The sequence below is a fragment of the Stegostoma tigrinum genome, chromosome 19 (genome assembly GCF_030684315.1).
Source record: "Stegostoma tigrinum isolate sSteTig4 chromosome 19, sSteTig4.hap1, whole genome shotgun sequence".
In the NCBI taxonomy this organism is placed as follows: Eukaryota; Metazoa; Chordata; class Chondrichthyes; order Orectolobiformes; family Stegostomatidae; genus Stegostoma; species Stegostoma tigrinum.
Window position 1 is genome coordinate 31,693,953 of NC_081372.1, and position 17,883 is coordinate 31,711,835.

Sequence of the window (17,883 nt, forward strand, 5' to 3'; positions counted from 1 at the left end):
ATAGGGAGAGAGGGGGAGGTGGACCGAAGATGGAGAGAAAACAAGATAGGTGGAGAGAGTATAGGTGGGGAGGTAGGGAGGGGATAGGTCAGTCCAGGGAAGACGGACAGGTCAAGGAGGTGGGATGAGGTTAGTAGGTAGATGGGGGTGCGGCTTGGTGTGGGAGGAAGGGATGGGTGAGAGGAAGAACCGGTTAGGGAGGCAGAGACAGGTTGGACTGGTTTTGGGATGCACTGGGTGGGGTCTAGGTAGCTGTGGGAGTCAGTGGGCTTGAAATGGACATCAGTTACAAGCTGGTTGCCTGAGATGGAGACTGAGAGGTCCAGGAAGGTGAAGGATGTGCTGGAGATGGCCCAGGTGAACTGAAGGTTGGGGTGGAAGGTTCACCTGGGCCATCTCCAACACATCCTTCACCTTCCTGGACCTCTCAGTCTCCATCTCAGGCAACCAGCTTGTAACTGATGTCCATTTCAAGCCCACCGACTCCCACAGCCACCTAGAATACACCTCCTCCCACCCAACATCCTGCAAAAATTCCATCCCCTATTCCCAATTCCTCCGCCTCCACCGCATCTGCTCCCACGATAAGACATTCCACTCCCGCACATCCCAGATGTCCAAGTTCTTCAAGGACCGCAACTTTCCCCCCACAGTGATCGAGAACGCCCTTGACCGCGTCTCCCGTATTTGCCGCAACACATCCCTCACACCCCGCCCCCCCCCCCCCCCCCCCCCCCACAACCGCCCAAAGAGGATCCCCCTCGTTCTCACACACCACCCTACCAACCTCCGGATACAACGCATCATCCTCCGACACTTCCGCCATTTACAATCCGACCCCACCACCCAAGACATTTTTCCATCCCCACCCTGTCTGCTTTCCGGAGAGACCACTCTCTCCGTTACTCCCTTGTTCGCTCCACACTGCCCTCCGACCCCACCACACCCGGCACCTTCCCCTGCAACCACAGGAAATGCTACACTTGTCCCCACACCTCCTCCCTCACCCCCATCCCAGGCCCCAAGATGACATTCCACATTAAGCAGAGGTTCACCTGCACATCTGCCAATGTGGTTTACTGCATCCACTGTACCCGGTGTGGCTTCCTCTACGTTGGGGAAACCAAGCGGAGGCTTGGAGACCGCTTTGCAGAACACCTCCGCTCAGTTCACAACAAACAACTGCACCTCCCAGTCACAAAGCATTTCCACTCCCCCTCCCATTCTCTAGATAACATGTCCGTCATGGGCCTCCTGCAGTGCCACAATGATGCCACCCGAAGCTTGCAGGAACAGCAACTCATATTCCGCCTGGGAACCCTACAGCCTTTTGGTATCAATGTGGACTTCACCAGTTTCAAAATCTCCCCTCCCCCTACTGCGTCCCTAAACCAGCCCAGTTCGTCCCCTCCCCCCACTGCACCACACAACCAGCCCAGCTCTTTCCCCCCCCCGCCCACCCACTGCATCCCAAAACCAGTCCAACCTGTCTCTGCCTCCCTAACCGGTTTTTACTCTCACCCATCTCTTCCTCCCACCCCAAGCCGCACCTCCATCTACCTATTAACCTCATCCCACCTCCTTGACCTGTCCGTCTTCCCTGGACTGACCTATCCCCTCCCTACCTCCCCACCTATACTCTCTCCACCTATCTTCTTTTCTCTCCATCTTCGGTCCGCCTCCCCCTCTCTCCCTATTTATTCCAGTTCCCTCTCCCCATCCCCCTCTCTGATGAAGGGTCTAGGCCCGAAACGTCAGCTTTTGTGCTCCTGAGATGCTGCTTGGCCTGCTGTGTTCATCCAGCCTCACATTTTATTATCTTGGAATTCTCCAGCATCTGCAGTTCCCATTATATCTGTTAGAAAGACACAAGTTTGGGAGGCAGTGTTGTATTAAAGCGAGACTATTGATCCAAAGATCTCAATGATAACCTGGGGAGACAGGTTCAAATCTGGCCATGGCAGTTGGTGGAATTTGGAATCAATTAAAAATCTGGAATTAACAGTCTAATGATCATGAAACGTGTGGTGATTGTTGGAAAAACCCATCTGGTTCATGAATGTCATTCAGAGAAGGAAATCTGCCATCCTTACCTGGTCTGACTTAGGTGTATTTCCAGACCCACAGCAATGTGGTTGACTGTTAACTGCCCTCTGTGCAATTAGGGATGGCAATAAATTCTGGCTTAGCCAATGTCCTGTGAATTAATTTTAAAAGGCTGGTGTGGTCAGCAAAAGGGATTGTGCTGATGTTCCATGTCACCAGGTAGGATGCAAAAGGGAACATTGTCTCTGGTCAACAAGAGATATTCCCATGGCAATCTAAAGACTCTACAAGATTTGCTCTGGTGAAGCCAGAAGCAGAAATTGCCAGAGTCAATGTTACTGACAGAAATTGGTTTGGAAAGTCTGAAAACAGAGGGAAGCTCTTTCGATGATGCTCACTTAACATTACAACTTGATGAAGTGGGGAGGTCGGGTGCAGACATGAATCTGTTGGAAACTGTGCACATTAGTTCTGTGCAGACCGTGCAGTACTTAGTGTGATGATTACCCCACATCAACAAGACAGTAATAAGCATAATCTTTTCTGTAGCTCCAGCTGCCTACAAGGTGATGTTTAGTCAATCTTACATTTGTTTTTTGTAACAATAAAAGTCATAAAACTTGTAATCATGTTGTACAATTCTTTTAATATAGTTGCTGTTAATTTAAATACATTTCAAAATGTTTTCAGTGTATTTGAGGATGTGGCCTGTTGGTTGGGTTCCACCCACACAGCTTTACTGTCCAGGGACCTGCCAGCAGCAAGGGAGGGACCCACAGGAAATTTCATCTCTGACTGGTCCTGGCAATCCTGCCCCATCTGTCTTCAACCTCAATTTCCAGGGATGATATTCACCCTCAAACTTCCTGCAGTGTCACCAATGACCATTGCTCCCAGTGTCCCTACTGTTCTTAAAGAGATGCCATTCTTTGATTGGCCAGCAGATCGCAGAGATAGCAAGTCCACCTAATGTAAGGAATTGCACATAATAGAGCTGCAAACCCTGTTGGCAGCCAACTGTTTGAATACCATTGGGAAATGGCCATAGCAAGGGTGCTACTGGTTTTCCAGCTAGAAGATGGGCACTGTTTTCCAGTGATTAGACTTCATGCACAGTTAAGAGTTCACTTACTCCTTACTCCTGGCCTTTTCTTGTAAGTTTAGTGCAAACATGCTCCTGTTTCACATCTTTCCATTGATTTAATGCTGAATGTATCAATAAGGGACCTGTGCAACTCATGGAGGAGCATGACAATCATTTTTGTTTATTCACTCATGGGATATGGGTGAAACTCTCTGGGCCAGTATTCATTGCCCATCCCCAATTGCCTTTGAAAAGGTCATGATGAGCTGTCTTTTTGAACTGCTGCAGACCATCTTCAGGAAGAACCACAATGCCATTTGAGACGGACTTCTAGAATTTTAACCCAGCAACAATGTAAGAGTAACAATGAAGGAACAACAATATATTTCCAAGGCAGGATGGTGTGTCATGGAGGGGAACTTGAAGATGTGTTTGCTGCCTTTGTCTTCCTAGATGGAAGTGATCATGGATTTGGAAGGTGCTATCTAAAGATTTGTGGTGAATTTCTGCAGAGCATCTTGTAGATAGTACATACTGCTGTTACTGAGCATCATGGCAAACTGGACAGCAACTTCCAGACTTTCACATTTAGCTGTGTATGTGTGGATGCTTAAAGTTATAACTTGATTTCCTCCACTGATAGCCTGAATGCTCTTAGTGCAGAATCTGGTCTGTTAAGTCTTTAACTAACGTTTTAAATTAGGATATGAAAGGACCAAGATAGTTTTAACCATTCTGACAATTTTTTTTTGTGAAGATGAATGAAATTGCACTAAAACAAGCATGTAACAATGGGGATGTCTTGAAATATTTCAGAAATAGCTATTGCTTTACTGACTGGTTGTTTGAACAATGAACTTACAGAACAATATCAAAGGCAAATCTGATTCAGTCTAGTTCTAACCCAAGAGAGCTAAATTCCTGTCTTAGGCAATGACAAATGAAGGTAACCAATATTTTACTTATAGGCTTTCAGCATTCAGTTTAAAGAAGGTATGAGCGTGTCTTCTGGCTTGTATATGTTTTCTGGCATAGCAATTAAATCAAAATTAACCTAACATTTTAAAATGAAATCTGTTTCTCTGTAGCCATTGAAGGTTCTCCTTGGCCTCTATCAGCTGTTTGAAGACTGGTCTTAAAGTGTCATAGTACAAATTTTGTTTAAAAACAACCAACATGAAATAATTGTGAATATGTCTGATATTTCAGTTGCTATAAATCTCTCTTTACATCCATGAACTGCAATTACAATGTGCCACCAAACTATGCGAATCCATTGATATTGGCATTTAATGTTTTGAAGATAAGCTGATTTTATTTTCATCGTCATCAGATTAAATTTTTTTCTAACCAGTACAAAGGAACTAAATTTTCCAATGATACAAAAGTCAATAGGAAAGCAAATTGTGCGGAGTTTACAAAGTGTCTGCAAAGGGATATAGATAAATTGAGTGAATGGGTATGAAAATTAGAGTGTGACATGGGAAAATGTGAGATTGTCCACTTTAGCTGAAAGAATGAAAAAGCAAAATATAATTAAAATAGAGAGAGACTGTAAAATATTGCAGAGTAGAAGAATTTGGGTGTATATTATACATCAGTCACAAAGGGTTAGCACTCATCTGCAGCTAAGTAATTAGGAAGGCAAACGGAATGGCGGTCTTGATTGCAAGTGGGCTAGAATAGAAAAAAAGAGAAGTCTTCAGACAACTTTACAGGACATTAACATGACTGCACCTAGGGTGCTGCCCACTCTTTTCATCTCCTTACTTAACAATATATTTGAATTCAGAGCATTTCAGAGAAAGTTCATTAGACTGACCCTTGGGTTGAGGAGGCTGTATTACGTTATCATGGCATTTTCTCTCCTTTTTTCCCTTTGCAACAAATACATTCTCCTCCCCTTTACAACTAATCGCTTCTTGCTGTCATCACTCTTTTTAACCACCAACCTCTCTCATTGCACAAGATGCCAGATTCCCTCATCAACTCACCCAGGACACACTGCCCCCTGGCCTAACCCAGTATACTCATTGCTCCACAAGCCTTGCCCAGCAGACTGACAACCCTTCAGTTCCAGACTTCTCCCAGCAGATTCTCTTTCACCCTGCAGTCTTGCAGTTCAAATTCAGACCTGCTTAGCCTTGTCAGTCTAATCTACATCTGTTACCTAACTTCTCTCTACTGTTCCCATCACATACTACCTTAGTCTCACATTTGCAGCTGGTTGGTTCCCTAGTGAAGCAATCAGTAGCAAATGTGGAGGAAGAAGCAACTTGTGATTGGAGGTCCTTATAAAATCTCTCAGTCCTACATTTAAGAGTAGCATTCATCTGATCGGTTGACCCTGTGATTAAATTTTTCCAACTGATTTGCCCACTTTTGGGAACAATTTCACCTGTCCCCACAACTGTCCCTGGCTTGACAGTATAGCTGCTGAGATTGCCAAGATAATAAAATGAGAGGCTGGATGAACACAGCAGGCCAAGCAGCATCTCAGGAGCACAAAAGCTGACGTTTCGGGCCTAGACCCTTCATCTAGGCCCGAAACGTCAGCTTTTGTGCTCCTGAGATGCTGCTTGGCCTGCTGTGTTCATCCAGCCTCTCATTTTATTATCTTGGAATTCTCCAGCATCTGCAGTTCCCATTATCTCTAGCTGCTGAGATTGTTTGTCTTATGGGGAGCATAGAACTAGGGGAAAAATAAAACCAAGAATGTTGATGCTAGAAATCAGAAACCCAAACAGAAAGCAGAGTTATCATTTCAGGTCTAGTGACTCCTCTTCAGAATGGAACTAGGGGGCATAATTAAAAGTCAGGGGTCTGTCATTTAAAACTGAAATAAGAAAAAAAATTCTTCCCTGAGAGTTGTCAGTCTTTGGAATTTGCTTCCAAAGAAAACCAAGAAGTTGGATGATTTAATATGTTTCAGCTGAATTGGACCGATTTTTGGTTGATAAGCAGGGAAGTGAATTTGAGATCACAATTAGATTTTATTTAATAGCGCAGCAGTCTCAAAGGGCTGAATGGTTGACACCTGCTTCCATTTCTTATGACCTTATGAAGGTCAACAGTAAAATCAAGGGAAAAACAAAACAAGTTTATCATTTTGTAGACTCTGAAGCATCAGTAGGAGACTATTTGGGCTTCATGCCCATTATATTTTGTCTGTCATAACTATCTGTGCTAATCCGATGTCTGTTTTTCTACACTTAATATTTTTTCCTCAGATTTTCACTCTGTTCCCCCTCAAATATGTTTGACTCAGCTTCAGGAGTAACCATTGATGATACATTTCATATTTGTATAACATTTTGTGAAAGTCAAGTTGTAGGTAGCACAATCTGTAACATCAAGAATATTGTGAGATAGCAAGAACTGCCAATGCTGGAATAAGAAAACGCAGTATGGAGCTGGAGGAACATGGGATTTCTGAAGAAGGGTCCTGATCCCTACTCCTCTGATACCTGCTGTATTTCTCCAGCTCCACACTGTGTTATCAAGAATATTGTGTTTTGTTTAAAAATGTGGTAAATACAAAATAATTTCTTTTGAGATCTGCTTCAGTGCACGTTTCTGCATCTTTGTCTCTCTGCTGCTCCACCTGCTGTATGAAGTGTGTTAATGTTGGGCTTCCATTTTTTTTAACCGATAGTTTGCATTGAAATTCAATTCTGTTTTCATGTGTTTACAAATTTCAACTTCAAGATACTTGAGTATGATATTAACAGTTCATGGTTTCCGGATAGCAAATTTGCAGGTGGGACTGTTGCATTGTTCAACTGTGTCACTGACCATTAGGGCGATGCTGGGACTTTTTAGACAATTCTGAGCATTTGTTACAAACAGTGGCTGATGCTATTAATATAAATGATGGCATCTGCAGTTTATACCCTGACTTGCTCTGTGCTGTAATCTCACAGGATATCTGTGCTGCTTTGCAGAAATGCTTATCAAAGAAATTGCCATTGTTCCACAACCATGTCCCCTCTACACTATTCCGTTCCCCCATCAAATTCCTCGATTTAAGGGTACTTTGCTGCTGTCAATAACTGTTACAGGTTGGCTGTTTAGGTTATGGTACAGTGGTTACTGGATTCAGAATTAGCAAGCTATTTAATCATTCAGCTGGTGTCTATCAAAAATAACTATGTAACGTATTTATATCTTGATTATAGTCTTAAGCAGTCCACCAGTTTTATTGTTAAACCAAGGTGCAGACTAATTTATAATAAACTTAGAGTCTAAAACTGTCTTGATGTTATCTTCATCAATCATTGAGGGATAATTTTTACCACAGTTCTAGGAACTTTAATCTTATACTTCAAATAAAACAGAAACAATAATTTCAACAGCCAGGTATTTTATCTCAACTGATATTACCTTTACATGAATATTGATGAAGTTTGTGTGCTAACTATGGATTGCAGCTGGTAATGCAATGTGGTTAAGGATCTCACATATCAGGGGATAATCTTCAAAATGGTTTATATCTTTAAAGTTTCCAAAATGTAGTCTTCTTTGTTAATGAATCAGCAATTTAACTTGAATGTATGGTTCAACGTGGTTGATAGTACTGCTATATTGTAATGTAATAACAAATACAAAATGCATATAATTAGAGTTCTATCTCCAAACAACATGAATCCATAAAGTTTCAATTTAAATCAGCTGAAGTATCCTGAAACTTTTACTTCAAGTTTAGCATATAAGAATCATCACTTAAAATCTAAGAGAGTTTATAAGCTCCCTAACAATTTTTGTCATGTTGGATAGAATATTAACCTGGAAGTTAGAGGTGCAAGAAGGATAATACAGTAATCATAGATATTTTAATCTTCATATTGACTGGAAAGATCGCATTTCTAATAATAATATGGAAGATGAATTCATGGATATGTACAAGGAACCTTTTAATCAAGGCATTAGTTGGGAATGTGATGGAATATTCCCCACTTGCCTGGATGAGTATAGCTCCAAAACCACTTAAAGTTTGTTGCCATTCATGACAAATCAGCCAATTTGACTGCTATCCCATTCACAACCTGCAGCAGTCACTCAGTTCAATGGCTTGCATTGTGCGTACCATCTACAAGATGCACAGCAGCATCTCAACAAAGCTCCTCTGATAGTACCTTCCAAACCTGTGACTTCTACTGCCTACAAGGACAAGAGAAGCTGCTGTATGGAAACACCACCACCTGCAGGTTCCAGGGCAAGTTTCCCTCCAAGCCATGCATCGCTGTGACTTGCAGCAATACTCAGTTCCTTCGCTGTCACCAAATAAAAATCCTGGAATAATTTCTAATAACACTGTAGGTGACCCACACTCCAAAGACTACTGTGGCTCAACAGCCCAGCTCACCACTACTTTCTCAATCAGTATGACAAGGAACCAACTAGGAAACGGGTGACTTTGGATTAAATAATATGAGAAGAAGCAGGTGACCTCACCAATGTTTCCAGCCCAATGCTACTGGTCCCATGTTGCTGCAGAGAGGCAACTGTTACATTACTAGTAGCTTCCACATCCAGTGGCAAGGGGAGGGGCAGGAGCTGGGGAATAACTCCTCTGGTGGAAAGATGTCAGTGCACACTTGATCTTGTCCCGAGGAGTCTTAACTATTTAAAATGGCTTCCACATTCCTGCCTGTCCAAGAGAAAGGCAGCGGCAGCAGCAGCAGCAATGCACCAGCGAGCTTTCCTGATCTGACACAGATTCAAATAAGGAAGTGTGTAAGTTAGAATAGTGAATTCAATGTCAAAACCAACACAAAGTGAAATGAAGGTCTAAGTTTTCTTTCCACTCCCCCACCCCTAACCATGGAGTCAGAAAAAACTCTTATTCAGAACCTGGCGTGTTCATTGTACAAAGCCTCAATATGATTGGTTAAGGAGATCCACAAATACCCTGTTGCCATGTAAAAGGCGCTGTGACATTTTGATCTCATGTCTGGCAACTTGCAATGCCATTCATCAGACTGTCAGTCACTGCAATAAGTGGGCTTATATGGGGGTTCAGTTACAAGTTGCATAAAGACAGCAACTGGAAATAGCTTAGTATTGCAGTTGAAAGCTGACATACATTGTGTATTTTATATTAATGTGGACACAAATTCAGCATCTACTTTCTGTTTTCTCTCAGGTCAGACAGTTTGTTGTCTCTGTGAACAGCAGGCATGTCATGCATTTGGACTACAAAACAGTCAGCAACATTATCATGACTGGACCCCGCACTCTAGTAATGGAAGTTATGGAAGCAATTGACTGAGAAGATGTGTTCAGTTGATTGAAAAACTGGTTGATTTTCACAACTGTTCTCAGAAAGCAAATAGTTTCAAATACTTTAAGCTAGAAATCATTATTCATGTAAATGTAGGTACACAAATTTGGTTTGCAAAGAATCAGATAAATCAAAAGGAATTTTTCAAAAATGCAGATTTTTCCCTTGGTTGCAGCTCCTGAAAAAGAGTATACATGTGGAATAAAGATGAAATGTTTTGGTCTGATACCAGAGGGCAGAGTCAGCAAGCACACACAAGACCTGAGTCCATTGCAGCACTTCAAGATGTGCCTCCTCTTGGTCCTTCCTATCCTCTGGACACAAACAACTTGTTCACCTGCTGAGAACATTCTGATTATAATGAACTCGGTTTTCAGGGAAGAAATATCACCTGATTCTCTGTTTTGATGAAGCAATAGACAATAGGTGCAGGAGTAGGCCATTCAGCCCTTCAAGCCAGCACCACCAGCCTGTGTGAGGAAGTTAATTGGTGATCCAAAATCCTGCATAGTCCAGCACGTCCTTGGTTAAGAGGGTGCTGTATTTGGGATAAAGTACCTATAATAGACAAGGTTTCACTGTTTGCATGATATTTCTCATTTGTCATACAATTGTGTGAAGTATTTGTCAGCACAAGGAGTAATTTCTAAGCTAATATCCACTTGCTGAGAAACTTTACAGACATTTGATCTATTTTTATTGTATATTTATAATTTTTTTTGTACCTTGAACAAGGGTGTAGGTTATACTGACATCTTTTGTTCACAGGATTTACCAACATTTTCAAGTGGTGAGGAATTAGAGTTGCAGTTCTTACAGATCCAATTAAACCTTTTGTATAACTTTGTACTGTTTTAAAAGCCTATCCTGTAATCTCTATTGGAATGTGACACTTACAAGAAATAAAATGACCTCCCACTGAAAGAACGCTGGATCCAGGCCAGATCGGAAGCACCAAGGTCACGATTCCCTACTAAAATGAAAGGCTGGCTCTTGTCCAAGTTTCCATGTCACCGTTGAAAACAATCCATGCTTATCTGAATATGGAACCAGCAGAAGTGGGTTTAAACTAGTTTCTTCCAAAACCACCAGAGCTTTACCCTCCCTTCACAGAGCACTTACTCTGTACTACATTAGGATTTCCGTTGTCCTTCTTAACTACCCTGTAAAAGGAATAGCAATGGTTATAAAGGTGTCTCTCTATTTTTCTAGATGTAGGACTACTGGTCAAAGGCATCTTGTATGTTTTCTTCTATAAAATGTTCTCGTCACTGATAGAAAATTCTGCTCCAGGTGGGTCACATCCCAATTCATTCAGGAGAAAGAAAATCAAGCTATCACCAAAGACATGCACACAATACAAGTGCTCTCAGGCAAAATTTATTCAGGAATTTTAAAGTGCCATTGTAAAGAAAAAAACTGATTCATGGTAAGTGCAAAGATTTCTTCATTTATATTTTAGAATTAGGCAATAATGTAATTAAACATTTCCTCTTTAATGAGTGAGATAAGTGCCAAATTATGACAGACATTGTGCTATTTCTGTAGTAAATTGCTAAACACCTAAAACCTTTAACAACTTTTGGAGAAAAGAGATATTCAACCTATAAAGCCAAGCTATTTTCACTCTAGATTATAAAAGGGAAAATGTATAGGGAAATATTGCAATTAAGACCACGCCAGTAATAAATGCAGAAAATGCTGGAAACATTACAGCAGGTCAGGCAGCATCTATGGAGAGAAAGGCAGTTGACATTTCCAGTCTCCCCATCTCCTACATCCTCACCACCAACAATAACTGCGAAGAGCTCATGAATTTCTTTGCCACTGATATCAAAACCATTCAATCAGCTGCAAGTGCTGCCTACCTCCCTTTTACCAGTTCATTGGCTCAGACTTCCTGAGGTTCACCTGGTTCTGAATTTCAAACCTTCTCTTTTTTTCTTACATCTCCCTTCATATCCTCAGGAAGCTTATCCATTAGATACATTGCCTGCTTCCTTGACCCTATTTCCACCAAACTGTGGAACACCTAACTTCCCTTTCTGGTCCTCCCAGTCACTTTGGGCTGCAGCTTCATTGTTCTTTGAAAGTGGAGTTGCAGGTTGACAGGGTAGTAAAGAAGATGTTTCGTATAGTTACCTTTGTTGATCAGTGCATTGAGTGTAGGAGTTGGGAGGTCATGTTGTGTCTATACAGGACATTGGTTAGGCCATTTTTGGAATACTGTATTCGGGTGTGGTCTCCCTGCTATGGGAAAGATGTTGCAAAACTTGAACGGGTTTGGAAAGGATTTACAAGATTGTTGTTAGGGTTGGAGGCTTTGAGCTATGGGGAGATGCTGAATAGGCTGGTGCTATTTTCCCTGGAACTTTGGCAGATGAGGTGTGACCTCATAGAAGTTTGTCAAATCATGGGGGGAGATGAATAGGGTGAATAGTTGAGGTCTTTTCCCCAGGGTAGGGGAGCCCAAAACTAGAGGGCATAGGTTTAAGATGAGAGGGGGAAAGATTCTAAAAGGAACGTAAGGTGTAACAATTTCACACAGGGGGTGGTGCATGTATGGAATGAGCTGGCAGAGGAAGTGGTGGAGACTGGTACAATTGCAACATTTAAAAGACATCTGGATTAGTATATGAACAGGAAGGGTTTGGAGGGATATGCGACAAATGCTGGCAGATTGGTCTAGATTAATGTGGAATATCTGATCAGCATGGATGAGTTGGACTCCAGGGTTTGTTTCCATGCTGTACATTACTATTACTGACGTGGTTAGGTGTTCTGTCTTTTCAAGTGTTTTCCTCCTCTTCTTTGAATCTGTTATTAATCATGTTCTCATGAAAACCATTGATCCTTACGTATTTGCAAACCACCACCCTGCATCGAACTTCCCTTGCTTGTCCAAAATCTTTGAACAAATTATCACCTCCCAAATCTATGCTCATCTTTCACAGAACTCTCATCTTTACATCCCTTTCATTGATTTGAATCCTTTCAAACAAGTTTCTGTCCAGTTTATCATACATAGAGCGTTTGTTTCAAAATCACAAATGACAACCAATCTCACTGTCACAAAGGCAGCTTGTTGTCATATTTGACTGATAAGGTGAGTTTCCAAATCATTATTTGGTGGTAGCTTGTCAGCGCCCAAATACAAGGAGGTGTTGGGAATGACAAGTTTTCTGAAATGGTTTCATTTTAAATTGTTTATTTAATTTCAAGTTAGAGGTCTTGTGGCTAACTGTATGGCTGCAAGATTTATGTGATTCTTGTTGCAATAAAGGATTGTCTTTGACAGACTGAGGATTTGTAGGAGGCCATTGTGGTATTGGGTAACAGGAATTTCCTTAAGTTATCCCTGAATTTCAGATGGGACAGTCTGCAAGAGTCTATATGAGGGAGTGCAGAAAGAGAGGCAGCTGGTCTTCCATCATCAGTGGTGAAAATGCTGGTCTTGTCAGTCACCACCAAAATGCAAATGGGAGTTCAGGAAAAGAATGAATAGACTGGGTTCATGAGGATTTAAATGAGTTTGCAAGAGTCACTAATTCGGCTAGAGGGAAGATTCTCCAATTTGTCCCTCACTCCGGAGATCAGTTCTGGGGCTAGAAATTATCCAGCTTGAAATGTAAAAGGAAGTAAGCTATCGAGAGTTGAGAATAGCTTTGGGTTGGTTCTGGAGAGTGAATTATCCACTTCAGAAACAGAATAAATGGTGAGGATTTTCAACTGCTTTAACAGTGAAGTGGTAAACTTATCTTGAATTTAGATTGTCAATTGCCCTCTGAATAGTGTTTAGTTAGTATTGCTTTTAGTTTATTTCTTATATAAAACATGTAAGATTTAAATCTTGTCATGTATTTAATCCAAACAGTCACTGGATATTTGAATACCTTTCTGAAAGTTATTGATTTGTACAGGGATTAAGACAGTCCGCAAATGCTGCCTAATGGCTAAGTATGCTCAACTTTTTCTGTTCTTATTTCTGATTTTAAGCATCCACAGTGTTTTAGTTTTATTTACAGTTCTCTGAATTAAGTAAATAAGACAAGTTTGCGAAAGAACTAAGCGCTAACCTTAAAACTCCATAAAATATTTGATGGTCATATTAATCAAGAGACTTTTCTTAAAAAAATTACATTTTACATTTCTCATCACTTTCACAACCTCAGGATGTCTGTAATTATATTATAGTCAATAAAGTGAGTTTTAAGTGTGGGTCACTGGTGTAAGGTATGGAATATATATATATTAATTATCAATGTTTAATTTATTACTTTAAGCATTATGCACCAGATGCAGTTTTAATACTGTCAATTGTATTTTTTTTCAAATGTTTCATGATACTAGATGACATTGGACACAAAAGACTGTTGTCGACATCCAATAGAACTCAAATTTATGTCATAGAATTAAGGCTGAATGCAGGGAATTAGAGCCAAAGAGAGGCCTGATCTTCCATTAGCTACTTTTCTGGTAAGACACCACAAAGGAAGCTGCTCTCTTGTCATCTTAAATTACTCAAAACTGTTTACAAAGGACTGAAGATATCTAATGGATTAAGCAGAACATTTTTCAGTTCTAGGCTATAAAGCCTAAGCAATATGAAATTGATTCTTGGTAGAGGGTTTTACACTGTTTTGCAGTAATCTCCCTGGGAGCCAGTTTAGAACCTGGCATCTGAGGACAAAACCAGATTTGTATTACCATCAACCAAAAGTCTCCATTTATTGATACAAAAGCAGCAGTAATAATTTATCATTTTCAGATCTATATAATTGTTGCTTTTTTTTAGTGAGTGCTTATTCTTTAATGACTAAGAACATCAGCATTAACATCTGAAATAATTCTGTTGAAACATTTGCAGATGAGTTGTAAATTTGTGCCACTGAATGTGTTAAATAAAATGGAATCTGAAAATGACTGCAGAGCTTATGTTCAGTTTCAGTGCTTTTTTCACCTTGTTGCAAATCATTGACAGGGTTTCATTAGTTATAGAAAAGTTAGTTAGTTTATCAGAGGCATGATTACATTCCAAGCAAATAGTAAGAAAAATATATTTCAGCAGATTAAGAAATGGTCATTTGTTATAGTGAACCACACCCTATTGGACTATATCCAATTTATATTACAGTGGACTTCTCTTTGGTCTGATCATTTAAAGTATAACAAATTACCATAAATAAAACTGAACAGAAGAGTTTAAGAGATGAATTTTCTTCTATTACCCCAACTAAAATTGATTAGATAGCAAGAGAGAAAGATGTAAAATTGGGCAGTATGGTGTACTCCTACTGTCTGTGCTGGTAGGAGGTGACCCCAAATCCAACTACTAATTTATACTTCTTCTGCTTGGAAATCTATTGCTAGAATATTGGCATGTATGGTATTCATCTGATCTAGATCATAGATCATAGAATATCTACAGTGTGGAAACAGGCCCTTCAGTCCTACTGTGTGCTTTTACCTGTACTGGAGCAAAGGAGCAAGAGTTCAACATTCAAACCCCTGAACCTGACCCCCTTTCAATTAGATTCTGGTTGATCTGCACCTAATTTCCACTTTTTCATGTCTTAGTTTTGTAAGCTTTAATATCTTGCCTAATAAAAATCTACACAATTTTGATTAAAACCTTTTGATTGATTATGTCAAAATAACTTGAATAATTCTTCAGCTGAAGCTCTGTATCCTCACCCTATTTCCTCACTTGTCAATTCTATCCTGATATATTTTCTGTTCACAATTGCTTATCCAAATCCCTATTATGTTACAAATAACAAATTACGACAAAACATTTTATGTTCTAATTTTATGTGAAAAATATGCTCCCAACCTCCCTTTCCTGGTGATCCCCGAGACGATGTTTATATTTATAATTTTATCTAACTTGTATGCCCCTGGTTACTGGTTCCTCAACTAATGAATCTAATGCTTCACTACTTATCCTCTCAAAACATTTGAGAATCTTAACTGCCTCTTTTAAATATCCTTTTAACCTGACTTCCAGTGGAGAAAAGCTCAATCTTTTGAGTCTTTCTTCAGAGAGATAACAATTTTTCCAATATTATTCCAGGTGAAGCTTCACAGCAATTTTTCATTCGCTGTAATATTTTCCTGCAGTAGGGCATCAGAACGTCATGCAATATTTCACCTCTGGCCAATTAATATTTTTTATAAACGTAGCCATTTTATATTGTTTCATGGTCTTCACTCATGATACCTCTTGAAGTTCCTAGATCCTTCTGGGCAGCATGATGATTCAGTGGTTAGCGGTGCTTCCTCACAACACCAGGGACTCCGTTCCACCCTTGGGTGCCTGTCAGTGTGGAGTTTGCACATTCTCCCTGTACCCCCCGTGTGGGTTTTCTCAAGGTGCTCTGGTTTCCTCCCATAGTCCAAAGATGTGTGGGTTAGGTGGATTAGCCATTGGAAATGCAGGGCTACAGGAGTAGTATAGGGGAGTAGGTCTGGGTGGGATGCTGTTCGGAGGGTTGGTGTGACCTCAACGGACTGAATTCTTTCACTAAGGATTCTATTCTGACCCACATTAAGAATACTCATAAGTGGTTTGATGCTTAAATATTCTTAAGGTTTGGAAATTATATAATGTGAAGAAATGGAGATTTTGTTGGAACTGTTGAGGACAGATTAGGTAGGATGTCTTGGAGATATCTGGGAAATATTTTTGTTCTCTTTGAAAAGAGGGTGGATGCAGGGACAGGTGGAAGATCTGACTGTAGCTTGCCTCAGACCCTGTCAACACTGGATTTTTTTTTCTTGATTTCAAACACAAACTTTGCTTTCATATGAGATTTTACAGTTGTGTATCAGTAAATCTGCATTGTACTAAATTGATTAACAATTTAAAAACTGAAAGAACTGTGGATGCAGTAAATCAGGAACAAAAACAGAAATTGCTGGTAAAGCTCAGCAGGTCTGGCAGCATCTGCGAAGAAAAATCAGTTAACATTTTCGATTTGGTGGTCTCTTCACAGTTCTGGTATGGTAGCTCAGTCGTTAGCAACACTGCCTTACAGTGCCAGGGATCTGGGTTCAATTCCACCCTAGGGTGACTATCTGTATGGAGTTTGCATGTTCTCCTTGTGTCTGTGTGGGTTTCTGCTAGGTGCTCTGGTATCCTCCCACAGTCAAAATATGTGTACGTTAGGTGGATTGGCTGTGCTAAATTGCCCGTAATGTGAAGTTTAGGTTAGGTGCACTAGTCATGGGAAATGCAGAGTTATAGGGTTGGCTCTGGGTAGGATGCTGTTCAGAGGGTTGGTGTGGATGCATTGGGCCAAATGGCCTGTTTCTGCACTGTAGGGATTCTATGGTCACTGGACCTGAAACATTAACTGATTTTTCTTCACAGATCCTGCCAGACCTGCTCAGCTTTTCCAGCAACTTCTGTAATTAGCAATTTAGCTGTTTCCTATAGGTTGTGTATCAGACACAAAAGCCTTGGTTTTATCTGGAGGATTAGAGAAAGTTGGGCAGTGTCAGGCTATTTTAATTGGTGGGTTTTATATAAATAAATTAGTATCCGGACATCCTCTGGTCTAGTGTCAATGTCCCTTTGAGACAATCCCAATTTTTGAAAAAAATTCTGTAGCTGGTATTGCAGAGATGATACCTGGGCTATTGACATGTGGGATGGACAACAGCCTGATTTTTTTTTGTTGGTCTCCGAGGATCACTGCCGTACCTTTGGTCCAGATAGAAATGTTTATTAGAACAAAACTCACAAAGTTTCACTTCTGCTACTCCAGGGTTTTGAGTTTCCTTGGTGAGGCTGGCATCATTCATCAACGTAAAATCAAAAGCTGTTCGCAACACTATTGTGATCTGATTGAAAGTGGACCATGACTTTGGAATTTCGGTGGTTTTCTTACCTGTCTTGGGCAAGGCCCTTGTGCAATGGCTCAACAGTCTTTTGAAATGATGTGTGTATTACAAAGTTGTCAAGGATTAGGTGCACATGGTCTGCTACAATTTTAGCACCTCTTCTGGCCAGCTCTCACAGGAAGCAGAGGATCTACAGTAAAGTCACAAATGGTAAAAAAAAACACTGAAATGTTTCCATTTGTTTCATAGCAAGTTCCAGTTCTGAAATGTGGGATTGATTAGTAAAATTAGCAATCTATCAAGTAATTGAAATGGAAAAATTGTAACCAATAATATGCTTGAAACAGTTTTCAGAAGGACTCCTGACAATGAAATGGAAAGGCAATATAAATTATGCAATGAATAATGGACCTCTTGACTCCCAAAAGCCTTTCCCCATCTGTAAGACCGAAGTCAGGAATGTGATGGAACACTCTCTCAACTTGTCTGGAAAAGTATGTTACGAACAATTTGAAAGAAGCTCAACATCATCCAAGGTAGAGCAGCTAGCTTGACTGGCACAACATGTACATGTTAAATATTCACTCCATTCACCATTGGTGTGCAGTGGCAACACTGGGTGTCA

The 17,883-nt window shown here is 40.6% G+C and overlaps 1 protein-coding gene across 7 annotated transcripts in view; it reads left to right on the top strand.

Moving 5' to 3' along the window:
- LOC125461344 (DEP domain-containing mTOR-interacting protein-like) overlaps window positions 1-17,883 on the top strand; it is an 84,396-nt gene that overhangs the window by 51,911 nt on the left and 14,602 nt on the right. For 4 of the 7 annotated variants that reach the window (XR_009446929.1, XR_009446927.1, XR_009446928.1 and 1 more), the window contains 2 exons: window positions 9,276-13,889; window positions 17,606-17,794. Coding sequence is in view for 1 of the 7 variants with exons in the window: in XM_048550017.2 (XP_048405974.1) it covers window positions 9,276-9,401 (126 nt within the window). In the remaining 6 variants the exon portion in view is untranslated. Of the gene's footprint in view, window positions 1-9,275; window positions 14,648-17,605; window positions 17,795-17,883 lie in introns of those variants that run through there. The other 3 variants (XR_007249481.2, XR_007249479.2, XM_048550017.2) reach the window with 3 other exon arrangements.